At 35.1% G+C, this 14,662-nt stretch overlaps 2 protein-coding genes across 2 annotated transcripts; one reads left to right on the top strand and one right to left on the bottom strand.

Moving 5' to 3' along the window:
• Positions 1 to 9,618: 9,618 nt before the first annotated feature.
• On the top strand, positions 9,619 to 10,408 carry LOC107862472 (putative glycine-rich cell wall structural protein 1). Its single transcript, XM_016708067.2, has 3 exons — positions 9,619 to 9,814; positions 9,862 to 10,059; positions 10,266 to 10,408. The coding sequence occupies exons 1-3, from the start codon at positions 9,619 to 9,621 to the stop codon at positions 10,406 to 10,408; spliced, it is 537 nt and encodes a 178-aa protein (XP_016563553.2).
• A 1,646-nt stretch (positions 10,409 to 12,054) lies between these two features.
• LOC107849385 (glycine-rich cell wall structural protein 1.0-like) lies at positions 12,055 to 14,417 on the bottom strand. The gene is made up of 4 exons (XM_047413152.1): positions 14,377 to 14,417; positions 13,496 to 14,239; positions 12,373 to 12,668; positions 12,055 to 12,277 (listed from the first exon to the last, which is right to left on the bottom strand). The coding sequence occupies exons 2-4, from the start codon at positions 14,210 to 14,212 to the stop codon at positions 12,055 to 12,057; spliced, it is 1,236 nt and encodes a 411-aa protein (XP_047269108.1). The 5' UTR covers positions 14,213 to 14,239; positions 14,377 to 14,417.
• Positions 14,418 to 14,662: the final 245 nt, after the last annotated feature.

The following is a 14,662-nucleotide window of genomic DNA, read 5'->3' on the forward strand; positions in this document are numbered from 1 at the left end:
TTCATCAAGTCCATGAAGGCTGCTGGAGCATTAGTAAGACCAAATAACATGACTAAGAATTTAAAGTGACCATACTGAGTTCTGAAAGCTATTTTCAGAATGTCACATTCTCTAACTTTGAGTTAATGATAGCCTGATCTGAGGTCTATCTTATCAAAGTAGTTGGCACCCTAAAGTTGGTCCAACAAGTCATCGATTCTGGGAAGTGGACACTTTTTCTTAATCGTGACTTTATTCAGCTGACGGTAGTCAATACACATTCTGAGAGAACCGTCTTTCTTACGCATGAATAAAATTGGTGCACCCCAAGTGGATATGTTGGGCCTGATAAATCCCTTATCTAGGAGATCCTTCAACTATTCTTTCAACTCTTTGAGTTCTGTTTGAGCCATTCTATATGGCAGAATAGAAATAGGTTGAGTATCTGAGAGAAGGTTTATCCCGAAGTCAATTTCCCACTCGAGAGAGACTCCAGGAAGATCTTCGAGAAATATATCTAGAAATTCACATGCTACTGATACTGACTCAATATTAGGGGTTTCTGAACTAGAGTCTTGAACTCAAACGAGATGATAGACACATCCCTTAGATATTACTTTTCTTACCCTAAGGTAAGAAATAAGTTGATCCCTAAGTATTGAAGTACTAAGAAATAAGTTGATCCCTAAGTATTGAAGTACTACCCCTTCATTCAAGGACAAGTTCATTCAGAACTATTTCTGCATTCAACTGAAGCATAGCATGAATGAAGCCAATTCATGCCGAGAATGACATCAAAATCTGTCATCTCTAATTCTACTAAGTCTGCTGATATGACTTTTTGAGATACCATAATCGGACAGTTCCTGTATACCCATCGTGCTATGATAGCCTTACCCACTGGGGTAGAGACTAGGAAGGGCTCTGCTAGAATTTCGAGACTGACTCCGAAGTTAACAGCTATATAGGGAGTTACAAAGGATAAAAAAGCTCCTGGATCTAGCAAAGCATAAACATGTAAATGATAAGCTTATAATGTACCAATGACCATATTAGGAGAACTTTTCTGATCCTGTCGGGAATGGAGTGCATAGAGCCTGTTTGGTCGTTGCCCATTGGCGACACTGGAAGTGGCACTATGCTGATTTGGGTGGACTGATCTGAAGGACGATTATACTGACTCTACAAACCCACCTAAGGACACTCTTTGACCCTGTGGCGTGGCTTGCCATATCTGAAATATACATCACTTCCAGCTCTACAAACACCCTAGTAGTTTCTGCCATATTTCTGGCAAAGAGGATTTGTTCGAGCACTTCTAACACTACCCTGGGGTTTAGGGCCTGGTACCCTATTTTTATAGTCGTCTCTGAATTTCAACACTGGAGCACTGACTGAGGACAGAGCTGGAACTGAGGAATTCGAGAAAAACTGAGAACGATTACCACTCTCTGACTTAGGCTAAGTGAATTTGAAGCTACCTATTTTAGCTCTCTTACTTTCCCTCTTTTTCTCTCTATTCTTAGCCTTTTCTATCAGTTTAGCATGGACCATAAGCTTGGATATGTACATCTCCTTAATAAGCATTGCGGTTCTGCACTTCTTGACTACACTGTTAGACACACCAGACATAAACTTACTCATCTTACATCTGCGATCTGCTACCACATGAGGAGCGTATCTGGCCAACTGAGTAAACTTGAGAGAATACTCTTTCACTGTTATGTTGCCCTACTTCAGATTAATAAACTCCAAAACCTTAGCTTCTGTCAACTATAGTAGGAAGATCCTATCTAGAAAATCAATGGACAACTCCTTCCATTCTACGAGCCCTTCATCTGCGGGCCTCTCTACCTTTCACTGCTTGAACCATGAGTAAACCATATCCTGTAACTAATATGCGGCCAACTCAGCACTCTCACTAGTAGTCACCCCCATAATATATGTGACTTTCTGCACCTGATCAAGCAATTCCTGTGGGTCTTTATATGACTTACACCTGGTAAAGTCTGGAGGGTTCATTCGGGTGAAGTCCCAAATCCTAACTGTAGCAGTATTGGCCACTGGGTTGGCCGAAACGGCAGCTGGGCATTTATTTTGGGCTGCCACAAAATGAGTCAGAGTGGTAAAAGCGGCTCTGAATTCTACGTGAGAGACATGCTCGTCCAGGGGATCTACCTGAACGGGCTGAGGTATTGGCTGATTTCTTATTCTTCTTCTGTTATTCTTTTTGGGAGGCATGTTTTATAAACAGAAGTAAGAAAAGGATTAGACTGAGACTGTAACTTGATCTCATAGTCATTCTTACGATATGAATACTGAAAGAAGGAAAACTTTTCCTAAAACGCCTCATCGTCTCTTAGTCATAAGCATGGGGCGCTACACACCCATACACAAGACTTTACTAGACGTAGCTTTCAGACTTCCTAAAACTCAGTTGAACCTTAGGCTCTAATACCAAGTTTGTAACTCCCCGAGTCTGTACCCCGGACATCACACGGTGCTCATAATCCCGAAGGGCCATAAGCTAACCCATGAATGGTACCTGCTGTAATCACTAAATAATAATACTGTATAATGCAAAAATTAGGCAAAAATTGCCATAAGGTTCAAAACTGAAATCAAAATACTAAATACTGAAAATCAATACTAAAAACTGAACATTTGTCTAAAATACTCTAGTCTGAAAGCCTCTAACTGTCAGAAGGTGGAGTTGATGGGACAAGCCCCCAACTAACTCCAACTACTGAAATAATCTGAATATTGAAATATGAAAATGATAACTTTGTCTAGAACTATGAGGACTCGCCACTATATTTGTTACAGATAGTTTGGGCTGCTAATTACGGTCAGGAGCCCGTGCATCTAAACCTATGATATAAGATATCATAGTGCAAAAGAAAGGTATGAGTTAGTACTTTGAATGTACTGCCACTACTAAAAAAAGGCAAAAACCAACCACTAGTGGTCGGATTTTAATTTTTTAAAATTTTTTTTTTTTTAAAAGCGACCACAAGTGGTAGCTTTTTCATTTTAAAAATTTGAAATAATTATTAAATTAATTTTAGTATTAATTATTATTTATTTTTCAAATTAAAAAAAAAAATTAAAAAAAATTAAAAATCCGACCACTAGTGGTCGGTTTTTTTGAAAAAAAATAAAAAAATATTTAAAAAACCGACCACTTGTGGTCGGTTTTTTTATTATTTTTTAATTATTTATTTTTCAAAAAAAACAACAACTGGTGGTCGGTTTTAGAAAAAAATAATGATTAAAATATATATAAAGAACCGACCACAAGTGGTCGGTTTTTTGATTATTTTTTAATTTTTTTTGTAATATTATAGATTATTTTTTTGATTATATTTTTTGATTATAAAGCAAAAGAGTCCTATTCAACCAGGGGAGGAGAAACGGCTACACCAAGGAGTGAAGTTACTTGATAGAGTTGAAAGAAGAAAGAAGTATAAATCAACTAGGAATCCATCACAGGTGTATTACAAGTGTGCATATATACAACAAAGCATGATCAAGCAACTCACTCAATGCACTGAAAAGAAAATCAACAATCAGCAAAACAATTCTCATACTTGAAGAAGAACCTGGTTCCTTACTTAAGTCGTAGACTGTGTGTAGTAGGTAGGTTCTTTGAGTTGTAATGAGTCATTGTTCTAGTCTCAGTGATCTATAAACTGAGTTAGGAGTTGTGTCTTCAAGTTAGGGAACTCGAAGACTTAGGAACACTTATCTTGGGAAGATTTGTTTTTTTGTAGTGATAGAAGTTAGAAGTTTTAATTTCTAGTTTACAAGAAGTCTTGTAACTTTGCTGATTGTTGGGGCTCAAGTATTATAGTGAAAATGGGGTTAAATCCTGTAGAGGTACAGGTCGTGGTTTTTACACCTTTCTTGAGCCAGGTGTTTTCCACATAAAAATACTGTGTTCAGTTTTTACTTCTGTGAACTACGTTTACTTACCTATTCCACTGATAGGCAATTAGTAGGGCTCGTACTCTAACATATAACAATGAGTATGAGCAGAACGATGAAAATGAGAACTTGAACTTTGATGATTGATTTTTCTATCGAGTAAGTTTTTGTTGTATTTTATATTAAATTTGATACTTATTCATTATTTTTTATTGTAATTTATATTAAACTTTTGTTGTACTAATTGTTATCATTAACTAATTTATTTTTTATATTGATTGTACAAATATGCAAAGAAGCAAATCATCTAGCAAGCTGTGAATTGTATTCTTTGGCTAGAGGTCATTTTAATGGGGTCCAAAGATTCAAGGAATTTGGAATAAATAGTCTTAGATTTCATACTAAACAACTCGAGGAAAAAGGAGGCAAAATAGTGGTGTTCTTGTAGGAAGAGTAGTGAATGGCCAAAATATCAATTACTATTGTGTTTTAGTTGAAATAGTTGAACTTCAATATTTCAATGCTAAACTTATTATTTTGTTTAAATGTGATTGGTGGACTGTTGATCACATCAAAAAAAGAGTGAAAATAAAAAAAAATGATTGTGTTAATGTTATTAACACTAAGAGAAAATTAACAACAAATGAATTATTTGTGCTTGCTGCTCAGGCGGAATAAGTTTTTTATGTTAAGAATAATCTTCATGCCAATTGGTCAATTGTTCTGAATGGTCATTCTACTTATTTTACTAGAGATGTTATTGGCGAAGAGACTTTTCAACAAGATGTTTGTAGTGATTCTTTGCGTACATTTGTGGATGATGAAGAATTCATAAATTGGAGGAGAAATGATCTTGATGTTATTAGCACTGAAGTTACTTTATTTGATGATATCATTAAAGGCATTGAATCAGAACTATCTACTGATGAAGAAGATTTATTATTGTAAATATTTTAATGTCTTATTTACTTATTGTTTATACTCTATTGGTCTTTTCAGGATGGTTTCTTTTATAAGATTAAGTTTTTGTGTGATAGTTGAACATGTGCTTTGTTTTATTTTATAAATTCTACACAGGTCCTGTCATGTTCTACTTTTCAGTGGTTGAGAGGTATAAGGTGTGCAATAAAGTTTGAGAAGAGAATTATTTCATTGAATTGGTGTAGTGTTGCTTGACTTTCGAGTTTGAAAAACTTTTGTTTCTTTGTAATATTTTTATATAGACATTCAATCACATGTTTCAGTTGATTATGTTATGAGCTTTTTCTATAATCTTTTGGTTGATGTAGGTTAACAGGCTACTTCTTTTACTTTTACTGTTTGCTACTTCTCTTAAACTTACTCTTTTCTCCTTTCTACTGATTGTTATTATATGATTAGCATAATCTTTAAAATGACAAATCAATTTGGATTGGTCTATTATTGAAAAAATAGATAAAAATATTACACACATTTGTTGAAAAATCCACATATAATACTCAACTATTGATATATAGGAATTATTGAATAGTAAGTATCTATAAAGCTATTAACTTTACTTTAATAAAAAAAAAGTATCTATAAAGCTATTTCTCTTTTTATTTTTTGTTTATAAGGTCATCTTTCCTTTTATTTATGGATTATGCTAATTAAGTTTGAAAAGTTTCTCATGAATCTCAAAAATATATTCTCATACACATGTTATCATGGATCTCGACTTTAATTAGAGACAACTGATTAAATAGGTTAGGTACTAAAGCTTTTTGATGGCTAATATTGATTATGTACTGATGTGATAAATAGACATATGATCTTAAAAATTTGACTTTTCTTTTTTTTTTTTGCCTAATAATGAAGAATTTTAAAAGGTTAGTATTGTTACAACAAATTTCAACCCATGATACAAAATAATTCTTCACTACCATATCATATCACAAGAATAATTTTATGGTTATATCATTTAGCCACTGACAAATAATTATAACTATTAAGTTACAACTTTATAACTTAAAAAAATATTTATTTAGCTTCAAATAATTTATTGTGGCTAAAAGGTTATTCTACTATGACAAATTTTAACTCATGACAAAAATTAATAATTAGCTATAAAAAATTTTATAGTGAAAAATCTATGATTATCTCATTTAACTATTGTTACAGTTTTATAACTTGAAGCAAAATTATTTATTTAGCTACAATATTTTGTTTCAAATAACTTCTTGTGGCTAAAGAATTACTATGATTACAATTACTTTTATCGTGTGACAATTTTATAATTAGCTACCGCATTTTACTGTATCAGAAAAATTATAGCTATTTAGATAATTATTGGCACGAATATTAGCAATTATAGCAAAAATTAAAATTTAGATTTGTTAAATTAGCTTTCACGACTAAAAAATTTGATGAAATTTTAGATAGTCATGAAATTCGAATTTGTGTGGCTATTAATAGGTAATAGCTACGATGTTTAAATTCGTAACTTAGATTTCGTAGCTATAAGTACATATTCTTGTAGTGAACGCGTATTAATAACCCCCCCCCCCCTCCTTAATAAGAACATCCTTGAATCTTTACATCCGATCATGTGCACCATCTTCTTAAAGTTATAGTTGGAAGAGACTTGGTAAATAAATCAGCCACATTAGCACTTGAGCGAATTTGTTGCATGTTAATATCACCATTCTTTTGGAGCTCACATGTATAGAAAAGTTTTAACGAAATATGCTTCGTTTTATCTCCTTATATGAATCCTCCCATAAGTTGTGCTATGAATGTTGCATTATCTTCAAATAAAATTGTGGGTACTTTATCACATTTTAAATCATATTTTTCTTGAAAGAGATATATCATGCACTTCAACCACACACACTCTTGGATTTCATCAATAGCTATTATCTCAACATGGTTCGATAAGTTAGCTATGATAGACTGCTTTGTAGATCTCCAAAATAAGACAGTATCCCCACAAATGAACACATAACCTGTTTGAGATAGAGCTTTATGCGGTTCAGATAAGTACTCAGCATCAATATAACCAATAAAATTAGGACTACAATATTTAGAATAAAATAAGCTCATGTGTTTAATCTCATTTTAATGTCTTCTAGTAGGAACAGAACTATACCTTGCTAACAAATTGATTGAAAATATTATATCAAACCTTGTCGTATTTCCAAGGTATATTAGTACACCCATTGCACTAAGATATGATACTTCATAACCAATTCAATTCGGTATAATTCTCACTTAAGCAAATAATTTATTGCTTTTGAAAACTCTCCAAGAGTTCTAATGATTTTCAAGTTATAAATTTATGAACTATAAGAATAATAAATAAGCTTTTTAGAAACTTTTATATGCTTCAAACATTTCGAATCCTTAAAAAGGTTTTCATATAAATTTTGTCTAGTGACAATATTCATTATTTCATGTGTGACATCTTCAAGTGTCAGGACTGTAAATCAAATAAGATTATGCTTACCAAGATGCATCCTTTCATGTCACTTGATAAATATTTCTACGTAAGCATGCTTAGGGAAACGTAGAATTCAGATCCTCGTAATCTTTACAATATTGCGTCAACATTGTATCAAAGCTATTACTAATGATATATCATTTTGTGTTGATTCAAAATGTGATATAATATTTTGAGATCTTATCAGTTCATTATTTTCAGGCACTTGAACCTTTCATAAGGTTTCATGAAGTATTATGTCATAGGCTCTTTAAAAGCGTATCACCTTCTTATCACGATTATTTGTTCCTTATCCTTTTTAAGAATTATTGCTTTTAGAATTGATTGATCTACTATGCTTCATACATGTAGTAGACTTTGTCCTTTAGGGATATTTAATTGGAGCATCTACAACTAAATATAATATCAATTTTCGAGTCAGCAAATGCTCCTAGCATTTAACTTGAATTATCTTTTGAATAAGGATCATATTGATGATAATTCACAACATATTTCTTAGTTGTTTATTATCTCTCCTTCATGTTAGGAAAACTAACATACATCTCAATTTATTTTAGAGAATTTATCTTTATGCACCATGGTATATTTATTAATCAAGTACCACATATCAAAACTACTAGATGGAATAATTGGTTTCTGACCTTGAACCAATTGAGAAGGAGGAATTAATCATAATTTTAGATCTAATATAAACAAGTTCTATGGTATGAAATATATCATATTTCAGACCAACACATAAACCTTTGTTCTCATAAGCAATAGTTCAACTATTTATCAAAGACATTCAATGTCAAACCAACATTATCAAGACGAATTGTCTTGATTACACAATCTAAAAACCATGCTCTTAACTCAATTTTATTGAGCAAACAATTTTATGAATGTCAAACTGTAGGTTGAAAAGAACCGCACATGTGATCATCTTATAGCGATGCACATTCTCTTTTAAGATATTGTTACTTCAGAAGCAAATCGAGGTATACCTATGGTTGTAGAGAATTTTTTTTCTCTAACATATCTTACAATCATAATAAGCGTATGAAAATATCATCACTTTTTCATGATTATTACCATATTGTCCCTCTATACTTAGATTTGTACATTCAATCACTTGTATTTTTTCAGACATATTATGCACTGCATCCGTATTCACATAAAGAATGGAGCATATTCAATAGGACATGTCTCATGAATTTTCACCAAAAGTACATTATTTTACCTTAACTGTCATTACATTATCAATATCTTGTATTGAGATCCAAACTCAATATCTTATCCATACAAAGATGTCTTAGACATAAATTAATGGGACTTGAACCCAATATCTTATCATCATGGTGCATCAAAACCCTAACTCGATATCTTATCCATATCAAAACGTGTTATGCCATAGTATGATGAGACTAAATATACAATATTATTATACAGTTAGTAACAAAAGAAAAATAATATAAAAGAACTAACATTTTTTATATGAATTTTCATAGTTTCTGTATTAACATGCTTTGCAGTGGTCAAAGTGCAACAAGACTTACCTCTGTAGTCTGCATTATCATCCAATTATTGTTTTTCTCATGAACAAGAATTTCTAGGTTAGAAACTTATGATGATAACATGTTATGAAATATTAAAGTAAGAACAGGAAGAATAGAGAGAAGAGAGAGTAAATATTTATTTCTTTCTCTTGAGCAATTTTTGAGGGGTTTCATAAGGAATTAATTTTAATGAAGAATTTTTTATTTATTTATTTGAAAAAATTAACTTTATCTATAAGTTAGGATTTTCAACTTTTTCATAAATAGATATTCATTATATATAGTAATATATTTATAACAAAATTACTTTTTTTGTTGCTTTAGTTGTATTATTATTATTAGTGTTTAGATGACTTAATTATTTAATGAATAAAGGAAAGCTACCCCTTTTTTCCTTAAAAAAATTCTCATTAAAAAAGATTTTTATAGATTTAAAATCAGAAAGAGCAATAGACCTCTTTGCTATTTAGAGCGTGTAAACAACATCATTACTATCCATATCCATATTCCTACCAATTTGTGCTATTATAGAGAAAGGATTCACCCTTTTTTTCTCTTGTTCCTTCAGTACTAATGTTATAAATAGTGAAATCGCAAATTGTTTTGGATCCCTTTCACTTTTTGGATAAAAAATTGATCTCCAACTACTCTGTTTGTTATTGGATTGAAGTCACTTGTAACTCTCGTCACCAAAGAGTGAGATTCTTGAATCTTTCTAATATGAATCTTACGGGACTAATGCCCCGTGAACTTGGAAACCTCACATATCTTGCCGTGAACATCCTGGCATTGGCGGAGTTGAACAAATCATCGGAGGTATTGTCAGTTGTGGTGGTGGAGGAGGAGGAGGAGGAGGTGAGAATGGTGGATCTGGGATTAGGTCCTGATGGAGGAGGAGGTGAAAATGGTGGATCGGGTTGGGGATTAGAGGTGGCTTTTGCAGTAGAGATAGCGATGGAGGAGGAGAAGGTGGTGGCGGCGGTGGAGGAAGTGGATCTGGTGAGGGATTAAGAGGTGGCTTTGGTAGTGGAGGAAGCGAAGAAGGAGGTGGTGGTGGCGGCGGCGGAGATGAAAATGGTGGATGTGGTTGGGGAATAGAAGGTGGCTATGGCGGTGGATCTGGTGAAAGTGGAGGCGGCGGTGGTGGAGGAGCTGGGAATGGTGGATTTGGATAGGGAATGGGAGGTAGCTTTGGTCATGGATTAGGTAGCACTGGAGGAAAGGGCAGTCCAGTGTACTAAGGCTAACGCTATCCGCGGTGTTCGCGGAAGGGCTCCACCAGAAGGGTATATTTTACGCAGCCTTACCTTACATTTCTGCCCGAGGCTGTTTCCAAAGCTAGAACCCGTGACCACTTTGTAACATAGAAACTTTAACAGTTACTCTCCAAGGCTCCCCTTCAAAAGGAGGAGGCGACAGTGTAGGAGGTGAAAATGGCGGCAGTGATTTTGATGCAAGAGCAGGTGAAGGCGATGGAGATATGGTGCCAATTAATCTAATTGAAGTTTAAATGAAGGCCTCGTTATAGGCTTTAGGTTTAATACCATTTTCACCAAATTGTAAGATTCACTACTGTTAGAAAATGAAGAAGGGATGAAACCAGTGAAACTATTATTTCCAATATTTAGATCTTGAAGTTGGTGTAAGAATCCAAACCAAGAGGGAACCTCCCCACTGAAGTTGTTGAAACTTAAATCAAGAAACTTAAGTCGGCACAAGTGTGCCATTTCTTGAGGCAAATTTCCCTGAAAATTATTGCTTTTCAAGTCAAGAAAAACAAGAAATGTGAGGTTTCCAACATCACGTGGAATTCTGCCCCCGTAAGATCCATGTTGGAAAGATTCAAGGATTTCACTCTTTGGTGGCGAGAGCCACAAGTGACTCCAACCCAATGGCAAACAGAAGTAGCGGGAGACCAACTTTCATTCAAGAAGTGAAAAGGATCCAAAATGATTTGAGATTTTAAAGAACGAAGAGCTAATTGATCAGTTGTAGTGTTGGTTTAGGTCATGTCTGAACCAGCCATGAGGGCCCTGGGATTTACTGTCCACTGTTTAACACTTAGTACAAATATTTAAACTCATATTAACTGAGAATCATGATAATGCATCCCTAATTGGATAGCTTACACGTGCTTCTGTTTTGCAGGCAACAAGCTCAAGGAGAGGTGAACACGGGTGAGTTGCTGTCTTATGTCTCCATCAGATTATTTATTTAGTATATTTAGCTGATCATACTTTTTTGTTTTCTTGCTGTTGTGAGGTCATAGAAAGGTAACTCATGCTTTGATGAATCCTGAACATTCTGGAGTAAATGGCCATCTTTCTCATGCTTGTTTGAGCAAGATGGGTTTAGACTTGCTCCAATCCCTCTTATGAATGGTTTTACTTGCAGTCAAGGAGTTGTTTTGACTACAATTACATTTGTTTTAACAGAAAAAAGGTTAAATAAATTATAAGTGTGTCTGCAAGGTTAGTCTAGAGGATAAAGCATCACAATTACATATTTACATGTATTTTGCATTCTCTGACTAATTTAACTTTTGAATCCTGATAAATGTTGCAACACATATTCCATACATACTGGAATGTGTCCTTTGTAAGAAGCTTAACATGATTCTCAGTTAATAGGAGTTTTACAAGTTCCAGCTTGCTTAGGTGTTTTAGTTTTGATAGCCACTGCTATATTACTAGTAGATAGACAAAGTTCACCCATTAGTTGTTGACAAGAACTCCTTGTGCTAGCAAGAGTAAGTTGTCCAGTCAGTTGGTTTGTGCCTCTCTTAGTGCTAGGGGTTTTATCTTTGCGGGCCACTGTTCCATTCCCATTGGATGAACAAGGCTCATCCATCAATTCAAGTTGTTGAAAGTTCATAGTAGTAATCGGATGACTAGTCAAGTTTGGTAAGAAAGATATCTGGCGCACTACATGTTCCACTGTTGTTTCCCTTCTGTTGATCATTGTTTCTTGACCAGCTTGCAATTTGGACAAAAACTTCTTTTGCACTTCCTCGTTGGCTTGATCTAGAGGATCCATATCTGTGGGTGTCTATCTAGCAACTTCATCTTGGTTTTCCAGCTCAAGTTAGCTCTTGCACCCTTTTGGATTCTTTGCCTATTCACTGTAGAGTGTCTTTGCTTCCTCGCGACCTGATTTCTATAGCATTTGGTGTTGTGGGTGAGGGAAAGATTCAGATCGCTCTTCTCCTTCATCGGTAAGTTGGCGTAATTGGTTCCCTTTGTGATGTTCTATAATGTTCAGCTTACTATTATCACTAGCAGATGCTATACTAGAAGACCCCAAAGCCAACTGGTTAGCTCTATTGTCATCGACATTTCTGTTCTTTCCAATCAAAGCACTCGTCTTCAATATGCCCCTCCTTTTTGTAAACAAAACAATAATCCGGAATAAAATCATATTCTATGTCCTGCATAATCCCCCAGCTTCATTTCTCTGGCAAAGTTAAGCTGAGACCTGACATTACTCGCTTTATCAATCCTCAATAATGTACCGATAGGGGAGGTGATCCGAAGGACAGCATCCCAATTGAAATAATGCCATTTAAGGCCAGTCAAGGTGATCCAAATTGGGGTTAAAGGGGTCTCTACCTCCAGGTTAATATCCACAGTATCCTTCGAATATATGTCCTGATAATCCTCTTTGACAGTAAAATCCATAAAAAAAATATGTTTAATTTGCACCATATCATCAGAAGCTTTACCATTAGGTGTAGGAGGACCTACAACAAGTGCCAACCATCGATCTGAATCCTTCCGAAAAGACCATAAAGGACTGAAAAGACCATAACTGGACCATCATATTAACCTTTATGTCTTGTGGACACTGACATCCAGTCATTCAACATCACATAACTAAAACTTGAATTCATTGGCCACTTAGCCAAATGTATTCTACGTTCTTCAAGTGATGGCTCAATCAAATTGAACTTTGTTTTTGACCATTTTTCGTGACTACATTCAAAGAATGAGACAGAAGAAGCAATCTAGTAGGGCCTCTAATTATTGATCATGAAATACCAATATCTCCAAAAGATTGTGTGCTTGCTTGGTATTAGTATTGCTTATGGGCATGACTTGGCTCTAAAAGGGCAGTCCGGTGAACTGACACACCGATATGGGTTTAAGGAAGGGCCTGATCACAAGGGTCTACCAATACCTCCAGGTGGTGGGATATTGTTACACGAGAGTTTGATCTCTCCAAAAGATTGTGTATCTTGATATAATACAAATCACATTGTATCGTATCAAGATAAAATATGTATACATCTCGTTCGGTTTTGTCCCACATATCATTGATTAGATTTAATTGTAATATAAATAAAAAGAAAACTCAATTCACTTATATAATTAATGACAACTTCAAGAACAATGCACAACTCAAAATTCATAAAATTATGAATCACGATTTAGTTATTAGTGAAAAGGGGTTGATAAAAGAAGAATATGATTTGATGACAATCGTCTTTATTTCTTTATTCTAATTTCTATACTATTAAAAAGAATCCGGTCAAAATGGTATTAAACCCAAAGCCTATAAAGAGGCCTTTCATTTAAACTTCAATTAGATTTATCGGCACCATATCTCCATCGCCTTCACCTGCTCCTGCATCATAATCACTGCCACCATCTTCACCTACGACATTGTCGTGTCCTCCAGTGCTACCTAATCCACTACCGTAGCCACCTCCCATTCCCCCTCCAGATCCACCATTCACCCCTCCTCCACCGCCGCCACCACCACCACTGCCTCCATTTTCGCCAGATCCACCACCATAGCCACCTCCTATTCCCCAGCCAGATCCACCATTTTCACCTCCTCCTCCACCTCCTCCGCCACCGCCACCTCCTCCTCCTCCTTCGCTTCCTCCACTACCAAAGCCACCTCCTAATCCCCCACCATATCCTCCATTCTCACCTCCTCCACCACCGCCGCCGCCACCTCCTCCACCTCCATCGCTATCTCCATTGCCAAAGCCACCTCCTAATCCCCCACCCGATCCTCCATTCTCACCTCCTCCACCACCGCCTCCACCACCACCACCTTTTCCTCCTCCATCAGGACCTGATCCTTTACCAAATCCAGCTCCTAATCCCCCACCATATCCACCATTCTCACCTCCTCCTCCACCACCACCTCCGCCACCACCACCACCACCATCAATAATACCTCCGATGATTTGTTCAACTCCACCAATGCCAGGGATGTTCATAGCTGGAAGCTGAAGAAGCTTCCTTGCATATGTCGCTTGCCCGAAAACACACACAACAAACAAAAGAATCAACTTGATACTCATCTTCCTATAAGCACTTGGATGAATAATCTGAGATGTTTATGAGGATATAAATACTATACATTAGTGGTAAGAGTAACATACATTGTTAATGAAGGTAATTAACATCACAAAGACAAAATGGAAACGCCATAAGTATTTAGTTTAATGACATTAAGGAGACTTACCTTGTGATAATAAATTGAGAGAGGAAAACGTACATGATCTGTTAGAGGATTAATTAGCTATTGGGAACTAGTACTAGACATATTATTCCAGCTAAAATATTCCACAAAATTATTGTGTAAGTTAATAGAAGAGAACCTTTGCATGACAATTAGAGTTGCTTACAAGAAGATCATGAGTTTAAGCGGTGAAAAAAAAAATGTAAAAAATAATATGGAACACATGGAGTATTTGTTTGTCTTATTTTTTATTTTTAATCTTTTTAAAAGAGAATGTTTCTTTCTTTTT

This window comes from Capsicum annuum, chromosome 1, assembly GCF_002878395.1.
Source record: "Capsicum annuum cultivar UCD-10X-F1 chromosome 1, UCD10Xv1.1, whole genome shotgun sequence".
Lineage (NCBI taxonomy): Eukaryota > Viridiplantae > Streptophyta > Magnoliopsida > Solanales > Solanaceae > Capsicum > Capsicum annuum.

Coding starts and splice junctions, on each gene's coding strand:
- LOC107862472 (XM_016708067.2), top strand. CDS start 9,619: ATGAATCTTACGGGACTAATGCCCCGTGAACTTGGAAACCTCACATAT. Junction 9,815..9,861: donor AGGTGAAAATGGTGGATCGG/GTTGGGGATTAG, acceptor GCGATGGAGGAG/GAGAAGGTGGTGGCGGCGGT. Junction 10,060..10,265: donor TGGTGGAGGAGCTGGGAATG/GTGGATTTGGAT, acceptor TTTGTAACATAG/AAACTTTAACAGTTACTCTC.
- LOC107849385 (XM_047413152.1), bottom strand. CDS start 14,212: ATGAGTATCAAGTTGATTCTTTTGTTTGTTGTGTGTGTTTTCGGGCAA. Junction 12,669..13,495: donor GTGAAGGCGATGGAGATATG/GTGCCGATAAAT, acceptor TCTTTTCGGAAG/GATTCAGATCGATGGTTGGC. Junction 12,278..12,372: donor GATAAAGCGAGTAATGTCAG/GTCTCAGCTTAA, acceptor GTTTACAAAAAG/GAGGGGCATATTGAAGACGA.